This window comes from Crotalus tigris, unplaced genomic scaffold (assembly GCF_016545835.1).
Source record: "Crotalus tigris isolate CLP2741 ecotype Arizona unplaced genomic scaffold, ASM1654583v1 scf7180000019147.1630427, whole genome shotgun sequence".
Classification (NCBI taxonomy): Eukaryota; Metazoa; Chordata; class Lepidosauria; order Squamata; family Viperidae; genus Crotalus; species Crotalus tigris.
The window spans coordinates 1,042,755-1,064,255 of NW_024097401.1; the positions used below are offsets into that span (position 1 = coordinate 1,042,755).

Genomic DNA, 21,501 nt, shown 5'->3' on the forward strand with positions numbered 1-21,501 from the left:
CATCTGTCGGAACCATGACACCCTAACCCTAACCCTGGAGGGAAGAACTTTCTGGCAGATGCTCTGTCTAGAAAGCCCCAATATAAGAGCTGCCGAGAGGAGGTCATTAATTCCATCATTCCTCTGCCCCAGTCAGCCTCTCAGGTAAGCACGAGAGGCCAAATGCAAAGGAGATCCGATGAACCAGTTAGTCAATTAACGCAAAACCTCAGAGAGGAACTAAAAACAGATTCTTGGTTCAACTACAATAGATCTCTACTGATCTATCGAGATGGTCTAGCCTGGAAGGGCTCTAAATTGTACCTTCCAGAATTCAGGCCCTCCAACATAGTCATGATTCAAAGCAAGCTGGTCATTTTGGATTTTGAAAACTTTGCATTTGGTGCGGTGGCAGTTTTGGTGGCCAGGCATGAAAAAGGACATTGGGAGTTATGTACAAAGCTGTGCTACCTGTGCCGCTATGAAAAGACCTTCTGGCAAGCCTTGGGAGGAAATAGCCATGGACTTTATTGTAGAATTGCCAGAAAGCAGAGGAAGCACAGTGATCTGGACTGTCATTTATCTTTTCTCGAAGCAAGCTCACTTCATCGCTTGTTCTGGACTCCCGTCTGCCCAGAAGCTAGCCAGGTTGTTTTTAAAACACATCTATCGACTCCATGGGGCACTGAAATGGATTACATCAGATAGAGGAGTTCAATTTACTGCAAAATTCTGGAGGGAGTTTATAAAACTCATCGGATCTCCCCAGGGGCTTTCACCTGCTTTTCATCTGAGCACGAATGGATTGGCTGAACGTACGAACGCAATGACACAATGATGTTATGTTAATTACCAACAAACTAATTGGGCGGACCTCCTACCTTTCGCCGAGGTGGCGTACAACAACACTGTACACAGTAGCACTGGATTTACGCCATTTAAAATAGCTACTGGTAAGGATTTTGTTCCTGTGCCCGAATACCCCCAGGAACCTTCCGCTTCTCAAACCTTAGATCAGTGGGTGACCTCTTTTCAAGCGGTTTGGGCCAATGTGAAAAAAGCTCTAACCCGGGCTGCAAAGACATACAAGGAACAGGCTGATAAAAAGTGATCTCCCCAGAAAGCATTTCATGTGGGGGAGAAGGTTTATCTTTCCACCAAATATCTAAGGTCAAAATTACTGAGTAAGAAATTGGAACCTAAGTTCCTTGGCCCTTTTCCCATAGTCAAAATTATAAATCCTGTGACAGTCCAATTGCAACTCCCACGACTATTAGGGAAAGTTCACCCTGTTTTCCACTGCAATTTGTTAAAATCGGTCACGGAATTGTTCTTGCGGCCGGTTCCCAAAAAGGCGCCTGGCCCCATTCTGGGTAGGGGAAGAGACTCATTATGGAATCAAACGTATTCTTGACTCTAGAGCAGGGCTTTTCAACCAGTGGTACGGGTACCACCTGTGGTACATTGGCACCTGGCAGGTGGTACGTGACCATCCTAGAAAAGTGGTAGCGGGGGAGGGGAGTGAGCTGAACCAGTGGCAGCACCGCACAAGCCTGAGCGAGAGATGGCTGGAGCTGCAGGGCTGTCAGGGCTCAGCGGAAGCCCCAGGATCAGCGCTTCGGGACTGTCAGGGCTCAGTGGAAGCGCCAGGATCAGTGCCAGAGTCCAGCTGGAGCTCTGCGCTGATCTTGGTGCTTCTGCTGAGCCCAGAAGAAGTGCCGATCAGCTGGAATGTTGCAGCATCTCCAGGATCTTGTGATTTACATTCAGATGCTTGGCAACTGATTCATATTTATCACGGTCACAGTGTCCCAGGGTCATGTGAAGTGACCAAAACCTGCTCTAACCACCCAGCAGATGAGGGGAATAAAAACCAAACACCCCCCCACCCCACCCCCGCTGCCAATCCTCAACAGAAATGCTCACAACAATGAAAACCTCGGACAGGAGGAAGAGCGCCGCGGGGTGGGCAGGCAGGTGTCTTGCTCGGCTGTGGCTTGGGGGGCACTTTTTTCAGTGCCATTGTAACTTCAAACAGTCACTAAGCAAACTGTTGTAAGTCGAGGACTACCTGTACTTTATCCCTTTTTTCCTTTTTAGGAGGGGGTCATCAAGTTTTGGACACCTTGCTAGGCGACTGGTGGTACTCGGATGTTGCCATATCCTAAAAGTGGTACAATGGGTGAAAAGGTTGAAAAGCCCTGCTCTAGATTGTATAAGGGTAAATTACAGTGGTTCAGTGGAAGGGCTACCCTTTATTGGGGAAAGTGTGCAGATGTGAAAGCAGTCAGGTTGGTTAATAAATTTTATGACAAATATCCACATAAACCAAAGGAGGATTCTTAACTTGCATCTTGTTTCATTTGCAGGACCTGCTTTCTTCCTAGGGGGTCCAACTGTCAACCTGGCTGCAGCCATTTTGCTCATTCTTGCCACAAGAATGGGAGGGGTGCAGAGGATTTTTACTAGTTTAAACATTTTATTGTCCCGTGGGAACCAAGGTCATTTCTATCTGTTAGATGGGAGGCATGAGCATTTAGTTAGAAAGCCCACCAAAGTTTTTTTATTAGGGAACGTAGCTGATTGCATAGCATTAGGGTGGAAATTTCAACTTTGTAATATTGTTTCTCTTTGAAGGTGATTTCAGACTTGGTTTCATTTTTGACCGTGCCAATACTATGTAACCAATAAACATGTTCTTCGAGGAATCTTCAAGCCTCAGAGTTCTGATTTGTTTGGTCTTATCTATAGAAACCATGACAGTAGTCCTTACTGGAACTGCATTGGAAGTATGTAATGGGGTACCCCACAGCTCTACCTTAGGCCCAGTACTCATCAACATCTTCATCAATGATTTAAACAAGGGGATAGAAGAGGAACTAATAAAATTTGCAGATGATAACAAGTTGGCAGGAATAGCCAATACTCCAGAATCAAGATATTGAAGAATCTTAACAGACTTGAACACTGGACCCTAACTAATAATATGAAATTCAATGGTGAAAAAAGTAAGTTTCTACATTTAGGCAAGAAAAACCAAATGCACAGGTATAGAATAGATGGTACCTGGCTCAATAGTAGTAACTACGAGACTGCTCTTGCAATCCTAATAGACAATCAGTTAAATATAAGCCAGCAATGTGCTGCAGCTGCTAAAAAACCCAACATAGCTCTAGACTGCATTAACAGAGGAATAGAATCAAGATTACATGAAGTATTAGTACCACTTTTTATAATGGCTTGGTATTATATTTGGAATGTTGCATCCAGTATTTGTTGCCATGATATAAAAGAGATATTGAGACTCTAGAAAGAGTGCATAGAAGAGTAACAAGAGTGATTAGGGGACTGGAGGTTAAAATATATGAAAAATGGTTGCAGGAATTGGATATCTCTAGTTTAACGAAAAGAAGGACTGGGATGACATGATAGCAATGTTCCAATATTTGAGGGGATGCCACAAAGAAGAGGGGGTCAACCTATTGTCCAAAGCACCAGAAGGCAAGACAAGAAGCAATGGATGGAATATAATCAAGGAGAGAAGCAACCCAGAACTAAGGAGAAATTTCCTGACAGAATGATTAATCAGTGGTTTTCCACTCATCACCCTCCTTAATCTGGATCCGGTAATAAACCTCTCTTAAATCCAGTTTGGCAAGGGGGGGGGGGAAGATGGGTAGTTCTTGGCATTCCCTCTCCCCGCGGCACCCATCTCCTGGGTGACAGGAATCGTATCCTTTACCTCCAACCTGCCGAACTTCTCCTTCAGCTGTTTTGAGTGAGGGGCTGTGGACTGCGGACTGAAACTTCCATTCTCTGGAGTCATCCCATCCCATCAATCCCTTTCCTTTTTTGCTATCCATAGATGAAGAACCCTGGGATGGTAGCAATAGAAGCTCCTTTCCAACAGTTACAGGAGTGCTCCTGCACTGAGAGGCAGCCATGGTTTGAGAGAGGTCCTCCAGAATCGTAGCTCCTTCCTGTGGTACCAGTTTCCCAGATTGGATTAACCTGGCTTTGGGCCTGCCAGTGATGCCTCTTCGGTGGCTGGAGCACCACTTTAGGCTCCGACAGCCAGAATTCCATTGTGGCTAGCAGTGGTTTCACTCTTCTCCATTTTGAATCTTCGCCGAGTCTTTACCACTCTCCCAAAAGTGAGTGGGTAGATGGTCGGGGCCCAGCACCCCAAGAAAACAAAGTTTTATGAGACTTGGTTTAATGTCATGGTTCTGACAGAGATGAATAAAGCAGAACTCTGAGGCTTGCAAATTCCTCAAAGAACTTATTTATTAGTTACAAAGTATCAGCACGGTCAAGAGTGAAACCAAGACTGGATACATAATTTTCCAATACAAAGTTAAATGTTCCACCCATAAAAGCTATGTAAGCAACTACATTCCCAATATGATTATTTGGTGGGTTTATTATGTAACATCCAGTCCCTAGTCTTGGGAGCAGCCGATGACCTTGGTTCCCACAGGACAAAAGATTATTTTGATTAGCGAAGCACCTGGGCAGCCCCCCTCGCTCCGTTCTATGTGGCAACCTAGAATGAGAAGGAAAATGGCTGCAGCCATGCTCATTTTTAGGGTTGACACAATCCGCAAAACTAGATGTTTCACTGAAACAATTCACACTAATGAATTTTATAGCAGAAAAATAACATACCTGCAGGGGTGTTGATGGTGTTCGTCCACCAGGATACCCAGCTTCAAAAGAAAAATAGAACTGAGATACAATTCTTATATGTAGTTAATATCTTAGATGCATAACAGATTATGACTAAACATCAGGGCTTATAAAGGAGCCTGTGTGAGAAACCTGTACCTCTCTTTCAGAACCAACTATTCATTTGATAATACAACCTGGAGCGCTCTAATTTTTTGCCCAAGATAATTTTCAACAGTAATTGATTACACTTGGTTACAAAAACTAGGAATAGAGTTAGTAGTAGAGCTAGTGCACCAATGAACAGGCTATGACTCAAGGGAATTACTATGATTCAAGGGAATGGGTCTGTCTAGTCTGGTGAAAAGAAGGACTAGGGGTGACATGATACCAGAGCTGCCACAAAGAAGAGGAGGATCAACCTATTTTCCAAAGCACTAGAACAAGAAGCAACAGATGGAAACTAAACAAGGAGAGAAGCAACCTAGAACTAAGGAGAAATTTCCTGACATTGAGAACAATTAACCAGTGGAACAACCTGCCTCCAGAAGCGGTGAATGCTCCATCACTGGAGGTTTTTAAGAAGAGATTGGACCGCCACTTGTCTGAAATGGTATAGGGTCTCCTGCCTGAGCCTGGGGTTGGACTAGAAGACCTCCCAGGTCCCTTCCAACTCTATTATTCTGATATTCAGTGCTTTTAGCAAGACACAGAAAGAGAGTCCTACATACTGCCATGAAGCCAATTTATTATAGCTGAACAAATTTTATTTATATCAAATACATACTACCGCTAAAATCTGTGGTACTTGTAGACACACATATTGCACCAAAGCAATATAATCTATAAAACACAAATCAGGAGTCCCAATACCTGTCAACAGTAAAAAAAAGAATGTACATTTTCCCTGATGCATTTGATTTTTTTAATATAAAAAAATCATTTAAATCAGATTTTAGATTAACTGCTATAGGGTTTTTTGTTCTTTTTTTTTAGCTTAAATTATTGTTTCCTTTCTCTTGACAGTGAGAACAATGAACCAGTGGAACGGGTTGCCTTCAGAGGTTTTAGATGCCCCATCACTGGAGGCTTTTAAAAAGAGACTGGACAGCCCTTTGTGCAGAATGGTGCAGGGTCTCCTGCTTGTGCAGGGGGTTGGACTAGAAGACCTCTAATGTCCCCTCCAACTCTATTATTCTGGAATGCCATAGGCTCACGTGCTGCGTCTTCCTAATTTCTGTACCAATTTTCTTTATTCTCGCGTGAAATATTGCACAGATGCATTTGCACTGAGCATTCTTTGTGATCAGCTTGTAAGTCACTTTTGAAGGCTACATCAGTGGTTCTCAACCTTTTTAATGCCGCGACCCCCCCCAACCAGTCGTAAGTCGAGGACTATTCAACCGGTCGTTAAGTCGAGGACTACTCAACTGGTGCAGCACCGTTTGCAGAATGGGACTTTTGGTGGGCTCAGCAGGGCAGAGACAGCCTGGACAATTCCTATTGGCTTTGGAAAGCCAATAGAATTAGACTCTATTCAAGAGAGTCTATTCTATTGGCTTTCAAAAGCCAATAGAATAAAAGGGAGTAGCACAGCTAAGGAACAGGGGGAAAAAAATGGCTGACTGCGTTGTTTGGCGACCCCCGTGAAATGGTCATTCGACCCCAAATGGGGTCCCGACCCACAGGTTGAGAACCACTGGGCTACATGAAGCAGCAACCACACAACTGATTCCAAAATTAAGCAGAAACCCCAGTAGACGACGATGGAGCTAAGCCTGTGTATAGACGCTGTTTCTTGAATCCATGTCTCTGCATGGGAACATTTATTAGGCTGTAATGCATTTTACTTGTAAAGAAGAAAAAATATGATCACAGCTTCTTCTTATTTGAATTATACCTGGCATTTGGACTGGACCACCTCCACCATAAGTTTGGGTTTGAGGCTGTGGACAGCCAAAACCAGAGCCAGAGGGAGGTACTCCGAAACCAGCACCTGGAAGAAAATGCTTATTACTTTGCAGATAAAACTAAGACGCCATGCTATTATAACTAAAATATTTAAAAATACAGTTTATGCAAAACAATCCTTACCAGCAAAAGCTGCTTTCTAATTGCTGCTTCTCTTATCCACACTACGCCATTCTGCCCACATTTTTTATATAGGTGAGACAGATTTTTTTTTCTTTTGAAGTTTTATGTTAAGGTTTATCTTATTTGTAGAGCTTTTTCCTAATATATCTTCCAAATCGTCAGCTTGTGATATAAGACCGGGACTGGTCCAGGGCATCAGATATGCAGAAGCTTTAAACGTGACCAGGACTTGATCAATACTTGATTAGGAAACAAATCACTGGTATGTATTTAGTGTTTTCCCTCTGTTTTATTCTCCTAACAATCCATTATTGTTATACACCAGGGGTGTCAAACTCAATTTCATTGAGGGCCGCATCAGCATTGCGGTTGCCCTCATGGGGCCGGGTGGGTGTGGCCAGGGTGGGTGCGGCCTACTGGGTGGGCGTGGATGGTGTGGCTGTGGCCTACTGGGTGGGTGTGGCCAGCTCTACATCGTTCGCATCAAGGGTGCCTGTGGGAGCCTGGGCAGGAGTGGGACAGATCTGAGAGTCTCTGGCAGAAGGGGGGTAGGACCGGGGCAAGTGCCAAGGCATGGTCCACTGGAGGAGCTTCATTGTTCCTCTCAGGCCATGCGGGGGGGGGGGGGCTTATGGAGCTAAGACTGAATGCGTTTCAGCATAGATGGCCATCACAAAATTGTACACTGGCTCCCGGCCGGCCTGGGCCAGGTCCAAGGCAGCAGGGGCCGTTCCCTCACTGTTTCCAGGATGGCTTCACGGGCCACATGAAACCACTTCGCAGGCTGCATCCGGCCCCCGGGCCTTGTGTTTGACATGTCTGTTATACACTGCGATACAGCAGGATAGCAGTCCTATTACCTGCTTGCTTAGATTTCTTGAAATACCAGACACAAACATTCAGCACTCGAAAACCCACACTGCAAACAGCACTTGGGAACATACCTCCAGGATAAGTAGGCATGCCACCAGGCTGAGGTAGTCCAGGGTATCCACTAGATGCGGGAGGATACCCACCAGGTGCAGATGGGTAGCCTGCAAACCCTGGGAATTCCCCCGTTGGTGGAGCTACATTATATTCACTGCCTCCCACAGGTGGGAAGCCTCCAGGCACCGCAGGGTAAGAATACTGATTAGCAGGTGGATATTCCTGTCCTGTAGGCTGAATAGAAACAACCAATCAAGTATTAGCATACTGGGAAACAGACTCTATTACTCATTTAATTAAGCAGCATAGGATCTACACATGTTATAGCCAGCACGATAATTACTGAAAATTCTGGGAATTAAGTCTACATGGGAAGCATCTATCCTGGGGTTGGTTCCCTTACAACAGACATATCAAACTCACGACATCGCATGACGTCATGCGACGTATTGGAGCTTTTTCCCCATTGCTGGCAATGGGGTAGGCGCTGTTTCGTCGTGAGGCATCCAGCCCACAGGCCAGCAGTTTGACACCCCTGCCTCACAATGATAAAGATGCTTTTGGAAATCTTTCTCATGTGCAGTATAGCTCATTATGGCAATTTTATGAGACATTTTGAGGGTGTAATTATTCCTTTATTTATTTATTTATGAGACTTATATACCGCTTTAAGTACAAGCACTCTCTATGAGATTTATATACCGGTGTACACCAGTAAGCAATGTATATATATATTTACATTGCCCCCAACAATCTGGGTCCTCATTTTACCTACCCCGGAAGGATGGAAGGTGAGTCAACCTTGAGCCGGTGAGATTTGAATCGCTGACCTGCTGAACACAGTCAGCTAAAGTAGCCTGCAGTATTGCACTCTAACTGCTGCGCCACCTCGGCTCATCATTTCGGCTTAATCATCAAGTTAACATTTTTGTTACAGGATAATCTGTCCCTTCTTCTGAATTCAGAATCATATGTGGAGAAGGAACTTAGCTCAGCCCACATCTCAGCTATATTTTTAGTTACACAAGCCAAGAGTGAGTTCTGCTCAATTTTCCTCAGGCCTAATTTTTTATCTATAAAAAAAAATGGGGATGACAAAGACCAGACTTGACTCCCAGGTTACAAGAGGTTTTGCAATTGTAATATTGTGAGGAAAATGCTTAGAAATCCCATTTGAGGGAGCACTAGGGGCCATCCCAATACATTTTTGTATGTACATGTCCAACCACAGAATCTATTTCATCGTGCCAATGTGTTCATTATCCAGGCACAACCACATTTCGGTTTTCCTCGTCATGCTGATCTCCCAGTTAAAAAGTCCTAAAAAATTATTCTTGTACATGTTCAGCCTCAGTCACGCTTAAGATCCTTTCCTGACAATATATTTCCCATTCGTGTTTCAATTTCTTCTATAAAAGTCTTTTCTCTTTTATTCTACAATATATTACAAGCCTCCCCTATTGTCTCTTGCCACTGAGATCAACTTGATAGAACTTAGAACAGGGGTCTTTAAACTTGGCCCTTTTAGGGTTAGTATTGGTCTAGATCAGGGGTAGGCCACCTTGCCTCTTTTATGACTCGTGGACTGTAGTGGCTCAGGAATTCTGGGAGTTGAAGTCCACGAGTCATAAAAGAGCCAAGGTTGCCTACCCCTGGTCTAGATGATCTACAAGGTCCTTTCCAACTCTGTTGTTGTTGTTGTTAACTTTTCTTCTGTATTTAATGGAAAAAGACTTGGGAGGGGAAATGGAATTTTGATATTATATATGTTGATGGCAGCAAGATTACTTTACGCACAAAAATAGAAGGACACTTTGATTCCTACAATGGATGAATGATTGCAAAAGTTGATGGAGTTACCAGAGATGGCCAAATTGACTGCTTTGATCACAGAAAAAAATACAATAACTTTTGTTTTTATTTGGAAACTGCTTCTGGACTTTGTGCTTGAGGTGGTAAAAAAATGAAACTCTGATTTTGGGTTTTCCTGATTAGATAGGTTTGTTGTTATAGAAATGGATAGTATATATTATTATGTAAAAGTAAAAAATCGAGATTTGATGCTATTTTTATTCTATTATTCTATTATGTTGCTGCTATTATTATTATTATTAGTTATTAGTTATTATTATTATTACTATTATTCTACTGCACCAAAGGGAGTCAAAAGTCAGCCCCTTCTGTTTCCCTGTGCCCCACAATTTTCCTTCCTCTTTCCATCCCTTATTTTCCTACTGTTTTATTTTGTATTTTATATTATAAATTCATAAATTGTAAAAGAAAAAAAAAGAAATGAACAGAAAATCATTGCCATTTATAGTTTTTTTCATAAACAGAATGTATGAGGCTTTATTTTACCAATCTCAAGCTAGATTCAGACCAAATTGTGCCGCCATTAGTTTATTACATAAATTGCTCCATTGTCTTCTTTTTTGAACCTTGGTTTCCCCAGCCCCCAGCATATAATAACCAAATCAATACTTGCAGGATAACCAGGAAAAGATGGGTAGCCTGATGGAGGATATCCTGGATATGACATTCTGTAAGGTAAGAAAAAAAAAAAACACACTTGACACTTTCTGTAGAATTTCATCATTTCAAGCATTGGGGCACAAATGAACTCACAGAAGGGAGAGAAGAGGCATATAAAACTCCTTTTATTCACACCACTTTTTAATTGTATATCTATGTGTGTGATTATTATTGTTAATAATAATAATTTTTATTTGTTTTTAAATTTCTTCAAGTGAACGCTTTACTTTTTAGGAATTCATGAAAAAAAGGAAGGAAGGAAGGATAGCCTGAGATTAATTCATTCGATTAGTTATATTTTTGGCTATATTATAAATGAATCATAGCAAGCGTATGTCTTGCCTGATAGCTGGTTGCTTACCAAATGTTCACCGAATACCCAAACAGATAAAAAACATAAAGCCCAGATTTCTAGGCAACGGGAAATAGTTGCAGATACCGAAATTGTAAACAAGGGCTATGCAAAATATTTCAAAGAGGTGCTCTGTAATGTAGTTTTTTAAAAAAAAAAAACTCTCTTGATATTATTAATACATTTGGGTTTCTTGGAAGGCCCACATAACTACGCTAAAGGCCATCCCCAGCTGTCTTTGTACACATGTGGAAACAACAACACTTAATTGGCAATCCCAATGAAAGTGCTGTTTGTATATTCACACATATGTACAGACCACTGAGGACAGCCTGCAAAGCAGCCACACAAATGGTCGTTGCAAAACATACGAGTATTGTAATGCTTCTGACAGGGATGCTATGTCCAAGCACAATCCTAAAGATCACTTTAAAAATGCAAAAGTATACAGCTTTAAGATCCATTTTGTTGGGCTAAGCCTAAGAATGACATACAGTGAGGGGAAAAAAGTATTTGATCCCCTACTGATTTTCTCCGTGTGCCCACTGAAAAAGAAATGATCAGTCTATATGTGCCCACTGAAAAAGAAATGATCAGTCTATAATTTTAATGGTAGGTTTATTTTAACAGTGAGAGACGGAATAACAACAGAAAAACGCATTTCAAAAAAGTTATAAATTGATTTGCATTTTAATAAATGAAATGAGTATTTGAACCCTTCACAAAACATGACTTAGTACTTGGTGGCAATCACAGAGGTCAGATGTTTCTTGTAGTTGGCCACCAGGTTTGCATGCATCTCAGGAGGAATTTTGTCCCACTCCTCTTTGCAGATCCTCTCCAAGTCATTAAGGTTTCAAGGTTGAAGGACGAACCTTCAGCTCCCTCCACAGATTTTCTGTGGAATTAAGGTCTGGAGACTGGCTAGGCCACTCCAGGACCTTAATGTGCTTCTTCTTGAGCCACTCCTTTGTTGCCTTGGCCGTGTGTTTTGGGTCACTGCCATGCTGGAATACCCATCCACAACCCCTTTTCAATGCCCTGACTGAGGAAAGAAGGTTCTCACCCAAGGTTTGATGGTACATAACTGCGTCCATCGTCCTTTTGATGCGGTGAAGTTGTCCTGTCCCCTTAGCAGAAAAACACCCCCAAAGCATAATGTTTCCACCTCCATGTTTGATGGTGGGGATGATGTTCTTAGGGTCATAGGTAGCATTCCTCCTCCAAACATGCAAGTTGAGTTGATGCCAAAAGAGTTCAATTTTGGTCTCATCTGATCACAACACTTTCACTCAGTTCTCCTCTGAATCATTCAGATCGTTCATTGGCAAAATTCACTTTAAGAGAGTGCTCCTAATCTCAGCTCATTCCCTTTATAAAAGACACCTGGGAGACAGAAATCTTGCTGATTGATAGGGAATCAAATACTTATTTCATTCATTAAAATGCAAATCGATTTATCACTTTTTTGAAACGCGTTTTTCTGGATTTTGTTGTTGTTGTTGTTCTGCCTCTCACTGTTAAAATAAACTTACCATTAAAATTATAGACCAATCATTTCTTTCTCAGTGAGCAAATGTACAGGGGATCAAATAATTTTTCCCTCACTGTAGAACAGACATGTCAAACACAAGGCCTGGGGGCCGGATACGGCCCGCGAAGTGGTTTCATGTGGCCCACGAAGCCATCGTGGATATAGTGAGGGAACGGCCTCCACTGCCTTGGCCCTGGCCCAGGCCAGCCGGGAGCCAATGTACAACTTTGTGGTGGCCATCTTGGCACTTGCCCCAGTGGACCATGCCTTGGCGCTTGGCCCAATCCCACCACCTTCTGCCAGAGACTCTCAGATCTGTCCCACTCCTGCCCAGGCCCCCATAGGCACTCTTGACGCGAATGATGTAGAACTGGCCACGCCCACCCAGTAGGCTGCACCCACTCTGGCCACACCTACCCAGCCCCCCCCCAGGACAACCGCAATGCTGATGCGGCCCTCAGTGAAATTGAGTTTGACACTCCTGCTGTAGAACAATTCATTCAGAGTTCAGTTCTTTATTTGCTTACCCGCAATAGACAGAATCCTACCAGACTAAACCTTTTATTATTCTCACCCTAAAAGATCTGTCCCGAGACAGCCAAGTAGCAGCTATCCTAACTCTCTTCCTCTGTCTTGGACCCTGATGAAGATCTGCAATGTTAACCTTAATGTTTTTTCAAACTCTGCCTGCAAGCTACCCCCCCCCCCCCTTCCACTTCTCCATTTCTTATCCTCTGTTCTCCATGCCTTTGTCTGATCAGCACTGTCTCTTTTGGGAGAAACACCCAGAAAGGGGGGACTCATGTCTTTGAGCCCTACACAAATGACTCAGCCACCTTTGGAAACAGAGCACACTTATCAGACGCTGCCTCCACTCATTTGAGCCATGGAATTGGGTTTGAATCCAGCCATCCACTAGAAAGCCACCATGCAACCAGAGTGGAACAGATTTTCCCAATCCCCCCAGATGCCTGTGAAAACTGCAGAGGAAGGAAGGACTCTCAGAGCCATTGGCCCTCACGTGAAGCCTCAGAAGACAACAGGAAGACTTTGGGGGAGGGCAGAAACTCATCGTAAGGTTTTCTTTCTTGCCCCATTTGTGTTGTAATTAAGCAGTTGAATGGATTCGTTGAGAGATGGCATTTGGGAATGGTTGGCACAGTAAGAGTTGAACACCTTGGAGTTCTGTCTGGTGGGAGGGAAAATTTGTCCAGGATGCTTGTATTGCTTTTTTGTTAGAAGTAGCTGAATGCACACACGCGCACTCACACCATTTCAAACCACACTGAGTATCCTCTTCACCTACCTTCAATAAAGCTCTTTAGCTGGTTCTTGCTCTGTGGCACTAAAGCTTTGCATGCACAACTTCCTGCAAATTCCAAGGGAGGGGGAATCAGGCCCCCTCAGGCAATTTGCAATTCATATGCTCTCACTGAGGAAGTAGCAGGAAAGAGATCTCCAAAACCCAAACCCTGAATATGTTGCCCTAGTGGACTCAGTGTGGGAGTCCTAGGGCTTCCTGTGTACAATTTCATAGCCTGGTTTGCACACTGGCTAACCTCAACTGGACATCACAAACCTCGATGCACTGAACTAAGAGCTAAGGCAGGAAACAGCCCTTGAAAACGGGCATCCAGTAATTATGTATTGAGGCAAAACATGGCTGTGAAGAAGTTTGGGAGGCATGTGCAGACCTGACTGGAAAGCTCAAAGTGGCATCAAACATCTAATATAACTGGAACAGAATACTGGACACTATACATTTATTTTCAATCTAACAGAACTTTTGCCCTGACTTTTAGACTTTATGGGTTGGAGGCTCCCTCTTTTTGGATCCACTGCAGGGATCTTTTTGTGCTGCCTCTATTAGTGTCTTCCCTTCCTGCATTAACAGATTAAAAGCTTGTTTCCCCACATCCTGGAGCCCCCATAGAAAGAATATATGGAGAAGATCTTTTAAAAGGCATAAACTTCTCCCTCCCCCAGCCAGAAAACTCAGCAGAAACCAGCTTTTAGAAATGCAGATGTAATAATCCATTCAGGAAGGTTGGAGCCAGGAAGCTAGAAGCTGATGAGATTAGGACCACAAAGACCCCTAAAATCTACATACCCACCCAAACTCTAAAAGACATGACATAATGTCTTTGGGGACATAATAGGATTAACCCACCAATACCAAAAGGGCACACTCAGACAAGTCAAAGTACATGACACAGGAAATACAAAGCCTCAAACAGGAACAGGAAACAACCTCAAAAGCCCAAGAAAGTATAAAAATCCACCACTCCCAGCTACATGTGGTCAGTTCCTCAGAGCCATACTTCTGTCTGGCTTTGCTCTTTGTTAAACTATAACCTTCTTTCTAAAGCAGTCTCCATTTTGTTTATTCCCAGCTTGGACTGGACCCTGATGAAGATTTTTCTTTCAACAGTCTCTTATCCTACTCCTGGCTATGCTGCTTCTTATCTCAAGTCCTCTTTCTCTCCTTCTTGGGAAACTGCTACTTCATTCTAATTCATCACACTAACTTGTCCTCCATTGGCATCATCTCTCACAAATTCACAAAACTCTCCTCATTAAAAAAACTAAGAAAACAATAATTATAGTGTTCTACGGAAAGTATCTAATAAGAACGAGCAATTCTTACATTTGATGCCATGATCTTAAATCCAAAAGTGTTTGCTTATAGGTAAATAGTATTTATTTAATTTAGCTTCTTTCCAAAGAATCTCTTTTGCTTATCAAACTTTTTATGGGTTTTCAGTGCAAGGTGAAAAAAATGTTTAATAATTGAAAAGATAAACACAAATATTTCTGTAAATAATTCTCAGGTCACAAATATATAGCACTTCAAGACAGAATTTGCTCCTCAGACCTCTGCCCAAAATTCTTTAACTGGAGATGCCAAAAAAAAGAAAAAAATCTATATGGGCAGCCATACAGTGAACAGAGAGTATAGAATGAATGAACAAATGAATAAATAAATGCTAGAAGGTTTCTGGCTAGATATTTTGTTGTTGGGGCAAAACAACAAGTTTCTGTGAAATATTTAAATTCTAAAATAGCCATCACCAAATCTGGCACTGTCCAAATGTTTACTTTGTTACACATGTATGCCAAAGTCTGCAAGTGATATCTAAAATTCAAGAAAACTAATTAAGCTTTCAGAAGATATTATTAGTAGCAGTAGTGGGGTAGGCAACCTTGGCTCTTTTATGACTCATGGACTTCAACTTCCACAATTCCTGAGCCACCATGGCTCAGCTTGGAAACCTCTCCCTTTCCCCTCAGCATGGCTGGCTCAGGAATTCTGGGAGTTGAAGTCCACGAGTCATAAAAGAGCCGAGGTTGCCTACCCCTGCATACAGTTCATACATAATGTCTATTTTCCTGTAAAAGGCTTGTGAAGATTAACTGGCCCAAAGTCATCCAGATGTTTTCATGCTTAAGAGAAAACCAGAACTTACATTTTCTTGCTTTTAATAAAACACTTTAACCACAATTGGCTGTCAGATTTATCCGGTCATTATTCAAAAGATTTTAATATGGGTTTTAAACAGGCAGAGTCTGCAACAACTGTGATACTGAAGAGCTTCACTCTTTGGGGCATGTATGCAACATCATGACCCAAGGAAAATGGGGGTAGGTATCATGGTACAACTGCTGACATCCACCTGGCTCCCTTGCCCCTGCCCTATGGACACTGCGTATCCCCAAATTAAAGAAAAGATTGTATTTATGATTCCTGTACTTGAAACATCACAATTTATCTATTGTATTTGGGAGTTTAGTTTCTCAAACTAAGTAGGATTAACTTTGATGTCCAAGTCACCAAAGATAACCAGAAGATAAATTTAGATTTAGATTTTTATGGCAGGAAAATGAATGTGTGTTTTATTATTAGCATTATTACATCTATTTCATCTGTATTTTCATCAACAGTTCAAATATATATTCCTTAATACATGAAAATAACAAACCAAGGCTTTCACGCATATATAATTACAATTATAATTGTAAACAGCCCAGATTTGATGAATTGGATAGCATATAATTTAAGAAAGTATAGTTAGTCACATAGCCAGGTTTAGATTAAATTTGTCATTTTTCTTCATCTATCCAATATTAGTATCAATAAATAAATGCATTAATATATTATTATTATTATTATTATTATTATTATTATTATTATTATTATTATTATTATTAACAACTCAAAAGAGAATACATTGGGTATTCCAAACTTTAAGTTGCATTGCAAAGCCACATAGATGAGAAATATTGTAAAAATGGTAGGAACGGCATAATCCAAGTGACAGTTTGCCATGGAACTTTAAAAGAGGATTAAAAGTCTCTCCTTCTGTGCTGATTATACTAAAGAACAATCAATTCTACTTCTAATCCAGTGGTTCTCAATCTTTTTAATGCTGTGACCCCCAACCGGTCTATTCAAGAGAGTCTATTCTATTGGCTTTCAAAAGCCAATAGAATAAAAGGGAATAGCACAGCTAAGGAAAAGGGGAAAAAAATGGCGGACTGCGTTGTTTGGCGACCTCCGTGAAATGGTCGTTCGACCCCAAATGGGGTCCCGACCCACAGGTTGAGAACCACTGTTCTAATCCATTTTACATCAACAATGGAAATCTGACAAAGGCGCAACCTCACTTTTCTCCCTCCATTTTAGCACTTTTATTAGTTGCAAATCATCCTCATTGGTGAGTCCACCCAGTATTCCATTGCAGCCTCCTCAAACCTGAAATTACATCTTAGATGAGCCCCACAGTACCTCAATCGCCCGAACCCCCTCATGATCGGAGGTGAACACTTCAAAATTAAAGAAGTGTTCACCTCCGATCATGAGGGGGTTCGGGCGATTGAGGTACTGTGGGGCTCATCTAAGATGTAATTTCATTCCCGTAAGCACCGAAGATACCGTATTTACTCGCATGGACTTTCCCCCTTCCGAAACTGAGTGGGTTGACTACGTTAAAGCCGCCAGACTCCTAAAATGCTTCCATAATCAGTGTCCCAGTAACCTTGCCATTTAATTATCCTGTGCTTCCCTCTCTCTCCCTTTTATTATTTTTTTGCTCTGCAAGACTAGCGTCTGTGTTCAAGGTGGGGCAATATATCAGGTCCACCATCACCGGCATGTGCCTTGCTGCTGTCCTGCCATTAAGAAAGGGGGAGGGAAGGGGGGTTTATTGGGTACTACTGCTGTAACGTCCAAGGCCGTTTGCCCTGAGAATGGAATGTTACCAGTTTGACACCTCAGAATTTCTCAAAACATCTTACGGGCATCGCATTGGCTGGCCAAGGGACTAGTCATGGGGGGGAGGGAGTGGGAAAAGGAAAGAATAGCTTTGTATTTTGAGCGGGAACACCAGATTCCGTCTGACTTTACTGCAACCCGTTTCTTTCAGTAGACGTTCCTCTACATCAGTGGTTCTCAATCTGTGGGTCAGGACCCCATTTGGGGTAGAACGACCATTTCACGGGGGTCGCCAAACAAGGCGGTCCGCCATTTTTTTCCCCTTTTCTTTGGCCACGCCCCTGGCACCCGGTGATGTATAAGTGGTTGGGGGTCACCACAACATGGGGAACTGTATTATGGGGTCACAGCATTAGAAAGGTTGAGAACCACTGCTCTACCTCAACCAAATGGAGGCACAAGTCTTACTTTCCTGACTGGGGAAGACCTGACACAAAAATTGTGAAGAGTGTGGGTATATATGGAATGGCGAGTGCCACTTGATTGGCTAAGGAGGCAGAGAAAAGCCAACGGAGTTCTTTAACCTGATCACGGTCATAGTAGTGTGTTTCAAGCAGCTGACTGGCCACAGAACGCTGCAACTGTAGTAGCAACTTGCTTGCTACACCTTGCTTCCTTGATCTTTTAAGTTTTCTTCCCTTCTCCTTCAAACCTTTGGTTTTCTTTCCTATGCTTTGTTTTGGTACTCAGCCTGAAGACAGAGCTGAGGGGAAAAAGCTCTTTCTCTTATGCAGCCTGTAAAAAAGTGGGGAGATAAACTGCATTAGAAGATGAACAATTTCAATTCTGGCTTCTGGTCAAAATTCTATAATTCTATAATTAATCCTCTTTCTTGGCTCTATCTGCAGGTGCAAAGAATGGTCAAACTGATGAAATATTAAGCGATTGGCTAATCCTGCTCAGGCCTCTTCAATCTTTTTCAATCAGCGAAATTCCTCTGGAAAAAAGGTTTGCATTATCAGTATTAGTTCTCCATAAATATATTTAAAATATTTTTTTATATAAGCATTATATAAAAATTAACTTGAAAGGCTGCTATAACTGTAGTACTTCCAAGAGCCAGCATAACTGAAGTACACTGTGCAATTTGTTTATGATATAAAATTCACTGGCAGCTACCCCAGTGGTAGAAATGTCTTAAGAAAAAGTTGGACAATCTGTAGCTTGCATGGTGCCCTCAGAAAAATGCAAGCAGGCCTATCTGGTTTTCCTGTCACAGTGTTTCTCATCCTTGACAATTTTAAAGCATGTGGACTTCAACTCCCAGAATTCCACAGCCAACATTGCTGGCTGTGGAATTCTGGGAGTTGAAGTCCACATGCCTTAAAATTGTCAAGGTTGAGAAACACTGTGCTAGCAAGTACCGTAGATCAGTCTACCAATGGAGAAGAAATTGTAGCAGAGAAGTGGGGACTTTCAGCAGCTCTGCTTAAGAAGAGCACAATGTTTTCCCCTTGGCTGGTGCTGAAAACTGAACTGAAGAAGCTTCTTGGTTGAATGAGAAGCCAAACATCTTCAAGGGGGGAAAAAAAAAGTCCTTTTGACAAAATACTTTTGGGACAACCATGATCTGGATGTTGGAGACTTTCCATAGACATTTGCTGAAATCTGTATTTCCCAGAACAGCTGGAAATCAAATTCCTGGGAGTGAGGAAAATTATCTCCCTTAGCTCAAAAACTTCCTGAAGGGAACAGAATGGATGTGCGAAGGCGTTTCCATGCATTCACAGATCGACTTTATTTATTTTACGGTGACCAACCGTCCTCCTTTTGTAAGTTCTGTCCTCTCTTGAAAAGTGTCCTCCTACATGTCCTCCTTTTCGATATTTGAAGACTAATCTGTAAATCTCCGTATTCAATCGATGCCAATCCGATCCGTTGCGTGTGATGTGACATATTTGTATTTGACATGACAATTCGTCAAGGCTCGGTACAGTGTGGTTAGACGTGATTATGAGATGCATGCGCTCCGCACAGGAGAATTGTTTTGAGAGAGTGCACCGCGCACAAGAGTGCGCTGCAGGCAAGTGGCTTTGTTTACTTCTTACCAAAACACAACACAGCACAATTTATTTGTGTCCTCCTTCTCATTGTAAAAAAGTTGGTCACCTTATTTATTTATAAAATTTATTTGCCACAACGTCTCTAGGGAAACAACCTACTCTAAAGAAGGCTGCTGACCTGTCTTAGAGCAGCTATGTACTGTATTTTAAGGAAGCAGAAACCAGCATATTGTCAACGAAGGGATTAATGACTCACGCATTCTGATTTCTACTAGCTGCCAGCACCATAGGTCAAATTAAGGAGAAAGATTAAAACACAGAGAGAAGACTGTCTTGTTAAGTGCTTCAATTTAGCATGCTATCATTAATTTGCTCCTTATATAACGAGCCTCTAAGAGAAAAGCTGCAAACTCAAGAATAGACTGTCTTGTTAAGTGCTTCAATTTTGCATGCTATCATTAATTTGCTCCTTATATAACGAGCCGCTAAGAGAAAAGCGGCAAACTCAAGAGTAGCAAAAAAAAAAAAAAAAGGCCTTGAATCGTTTTCACCTCTGCACTGACTGACTAGTGCACAATTTCAGGCGCTTTTATTCCACATTTTCACTTCATGAATGACTATATTCACAAAGTCTGCTTACTGATCCGAAGGGAGCTTCAAATGGAAACAAGGAAACAGGGAGCGGAGTGCATTAGCTTGTTTACAGAAGGAGGCACCCGAGCCCCACTAATTGGGACATTTCCCCCCTCCCATAAAATAGCATCATTATTGTTATTATTATTATTAAAGAAGCAAAGATCCAGCAAACTAGAGGCAGGGACACGCCCTGTGAGAGAAACCTGGAAAAGGAGGGAAAACGGCCGTCTCTGCAAGGGATGGTCTCTTGCCGCCTCAGACGGAGCCCTTCTTCCCGGCTCGGCCTCCCTTATCCCTGCACTCGCCTGGAATGTGGCTAAGAAGCCCGGCGTCCCCTCCGACCACCAACGCGCAGTTAGGAGAGCAAAATGGAGACGGGCGAGGCGAGCCTGTTCCGCCCTTTCCTGGTCCGAGGGCAGGAACGTTTCCGCCCCCGCCTGCCTTCCGCCTTCTCTGGGCAACGCGAAAAGCGAAAGCGGCTCCGGCGGCTTCGCCTCCGGAAATACGAACTTCGGCATTCGGCTCCGCATCCCTGCCCGTCCTCGCCCCGGCGCGGAGGAGCGCGGAGAGGCCGGCTGCGCTCCCTCTCCTCTGGGACAGCGACTTGGAGCGCTCATCGTCCTCGAAGGAGTGCAGCGCTGCCGCAGACCCTCTCTTGGGAAAAAAGCAGGTGCTGGATCGGGAATCCACCCTGTGATTTTAGGCCCTGCGTTCCCCCATTCGGGAGAGAAAGGGGCACTTGTCTGGTCAAGCTAAGGATGCGTAATTGGCCGCCCGCAATTTTGCTTGTTATAGTGAGATGAAAACTTTACGTTTTGCTTCAGCGTGAATAGATTCTATTAAACCGAGGAAAGAGGATTTATCTAAATGTTGTTGTTGTTTCTTTTTTTGCAAGGGAGCCAGGGGGAAATCCACTGAAATAAAAGCACACTTGGCACATAGCTATAGATCTGCTCTTCTTGGCAATGCTGTGCCATCAAGGTTTTGAATCAGATGTGCAGGTAGTCCTCAGTTTACAGCCAAAGTTAAACCCAAAATTTCTGTTACTAAGCGAGAGAGTTGTTTTGCCCCATTTTACCATCTTTCTTGCAAATAATAATAACAACAACTAGGAACTGCTTTCATCCTGCGACGATATCTGTAATAACATCAAACATCCACATCTGCCTATCCCAGGTCCTTGGTAAGGACTAGATAGGTAGACAAAAATGCCAAATCCAGTTTGAACATCTGGCTGACTGTGCAATGATCCATAATAATAATAATAAAGTTGGAAGGGACCTTGGAGGTCATCTAGTCCAACCCCCTGCTCAGGCAGGAAACCCTGTACCATTTCAGACAAATGGCTGTCCAGTCTCTTCTTAAAAACTTCCAATGTTGGAGCATTCACCGCTTCTGGAGGCAGGTTGTTCCATTGGTTAATTGTTCTAACTGTCAGGAAGTTTCTCCTTAGTTCTAAGTTATTAAGTGAATCATTGCAGTTATTCAATGAATCTGACTTCCC

At 42.7% G+C, this 21,501-nt stretch overlaps 1 protein-coding gene across 2 annotated transcripts in view; it reads right to left on the reverse strand.

Moving 5' to 3' along the window:
* The window catches only part of ANXA7 (annexin A7), a 38,213-nt gene extending 17,744 nt beyond the window's left edge, over positions 1-20,469 (reverse strand). Inside the window, exons 1-5 of one of the 2 annotated variants that reach the window (XM_039360025.1) lie at positions 20,303-20,469; positions 10,154-10,208; positions 7,686-7,902; positions 6,548-6,643; positions 4,648-4,688 (exon numbers count right to left, since the gene is read on the reverse strand). In XM_039360025.1, coding sequence (XP_039215959.1) covers positions 4,648-4,688; positions 6,548-6,643; positions 7,686-7,902; positions 10,154-10,207 — 408 coding nt within the window. In that variant the 5' untranslated portion in view covers position 10,208; positions 20,303-20,469. Of the gene's footprint in view, positions 1-4,647; positions 4,689-6,547; positions 6,644-7,685; positions 7,903-10,153; positions 10,209-20,200 lie in introns of both variants that reach the window. The other variant, XM_039360026.1, reaches the window with a different exon arrangement.
* Between the last annotated feature and the right edge of the window lie 1,032 nt (positions 20,470-21,501).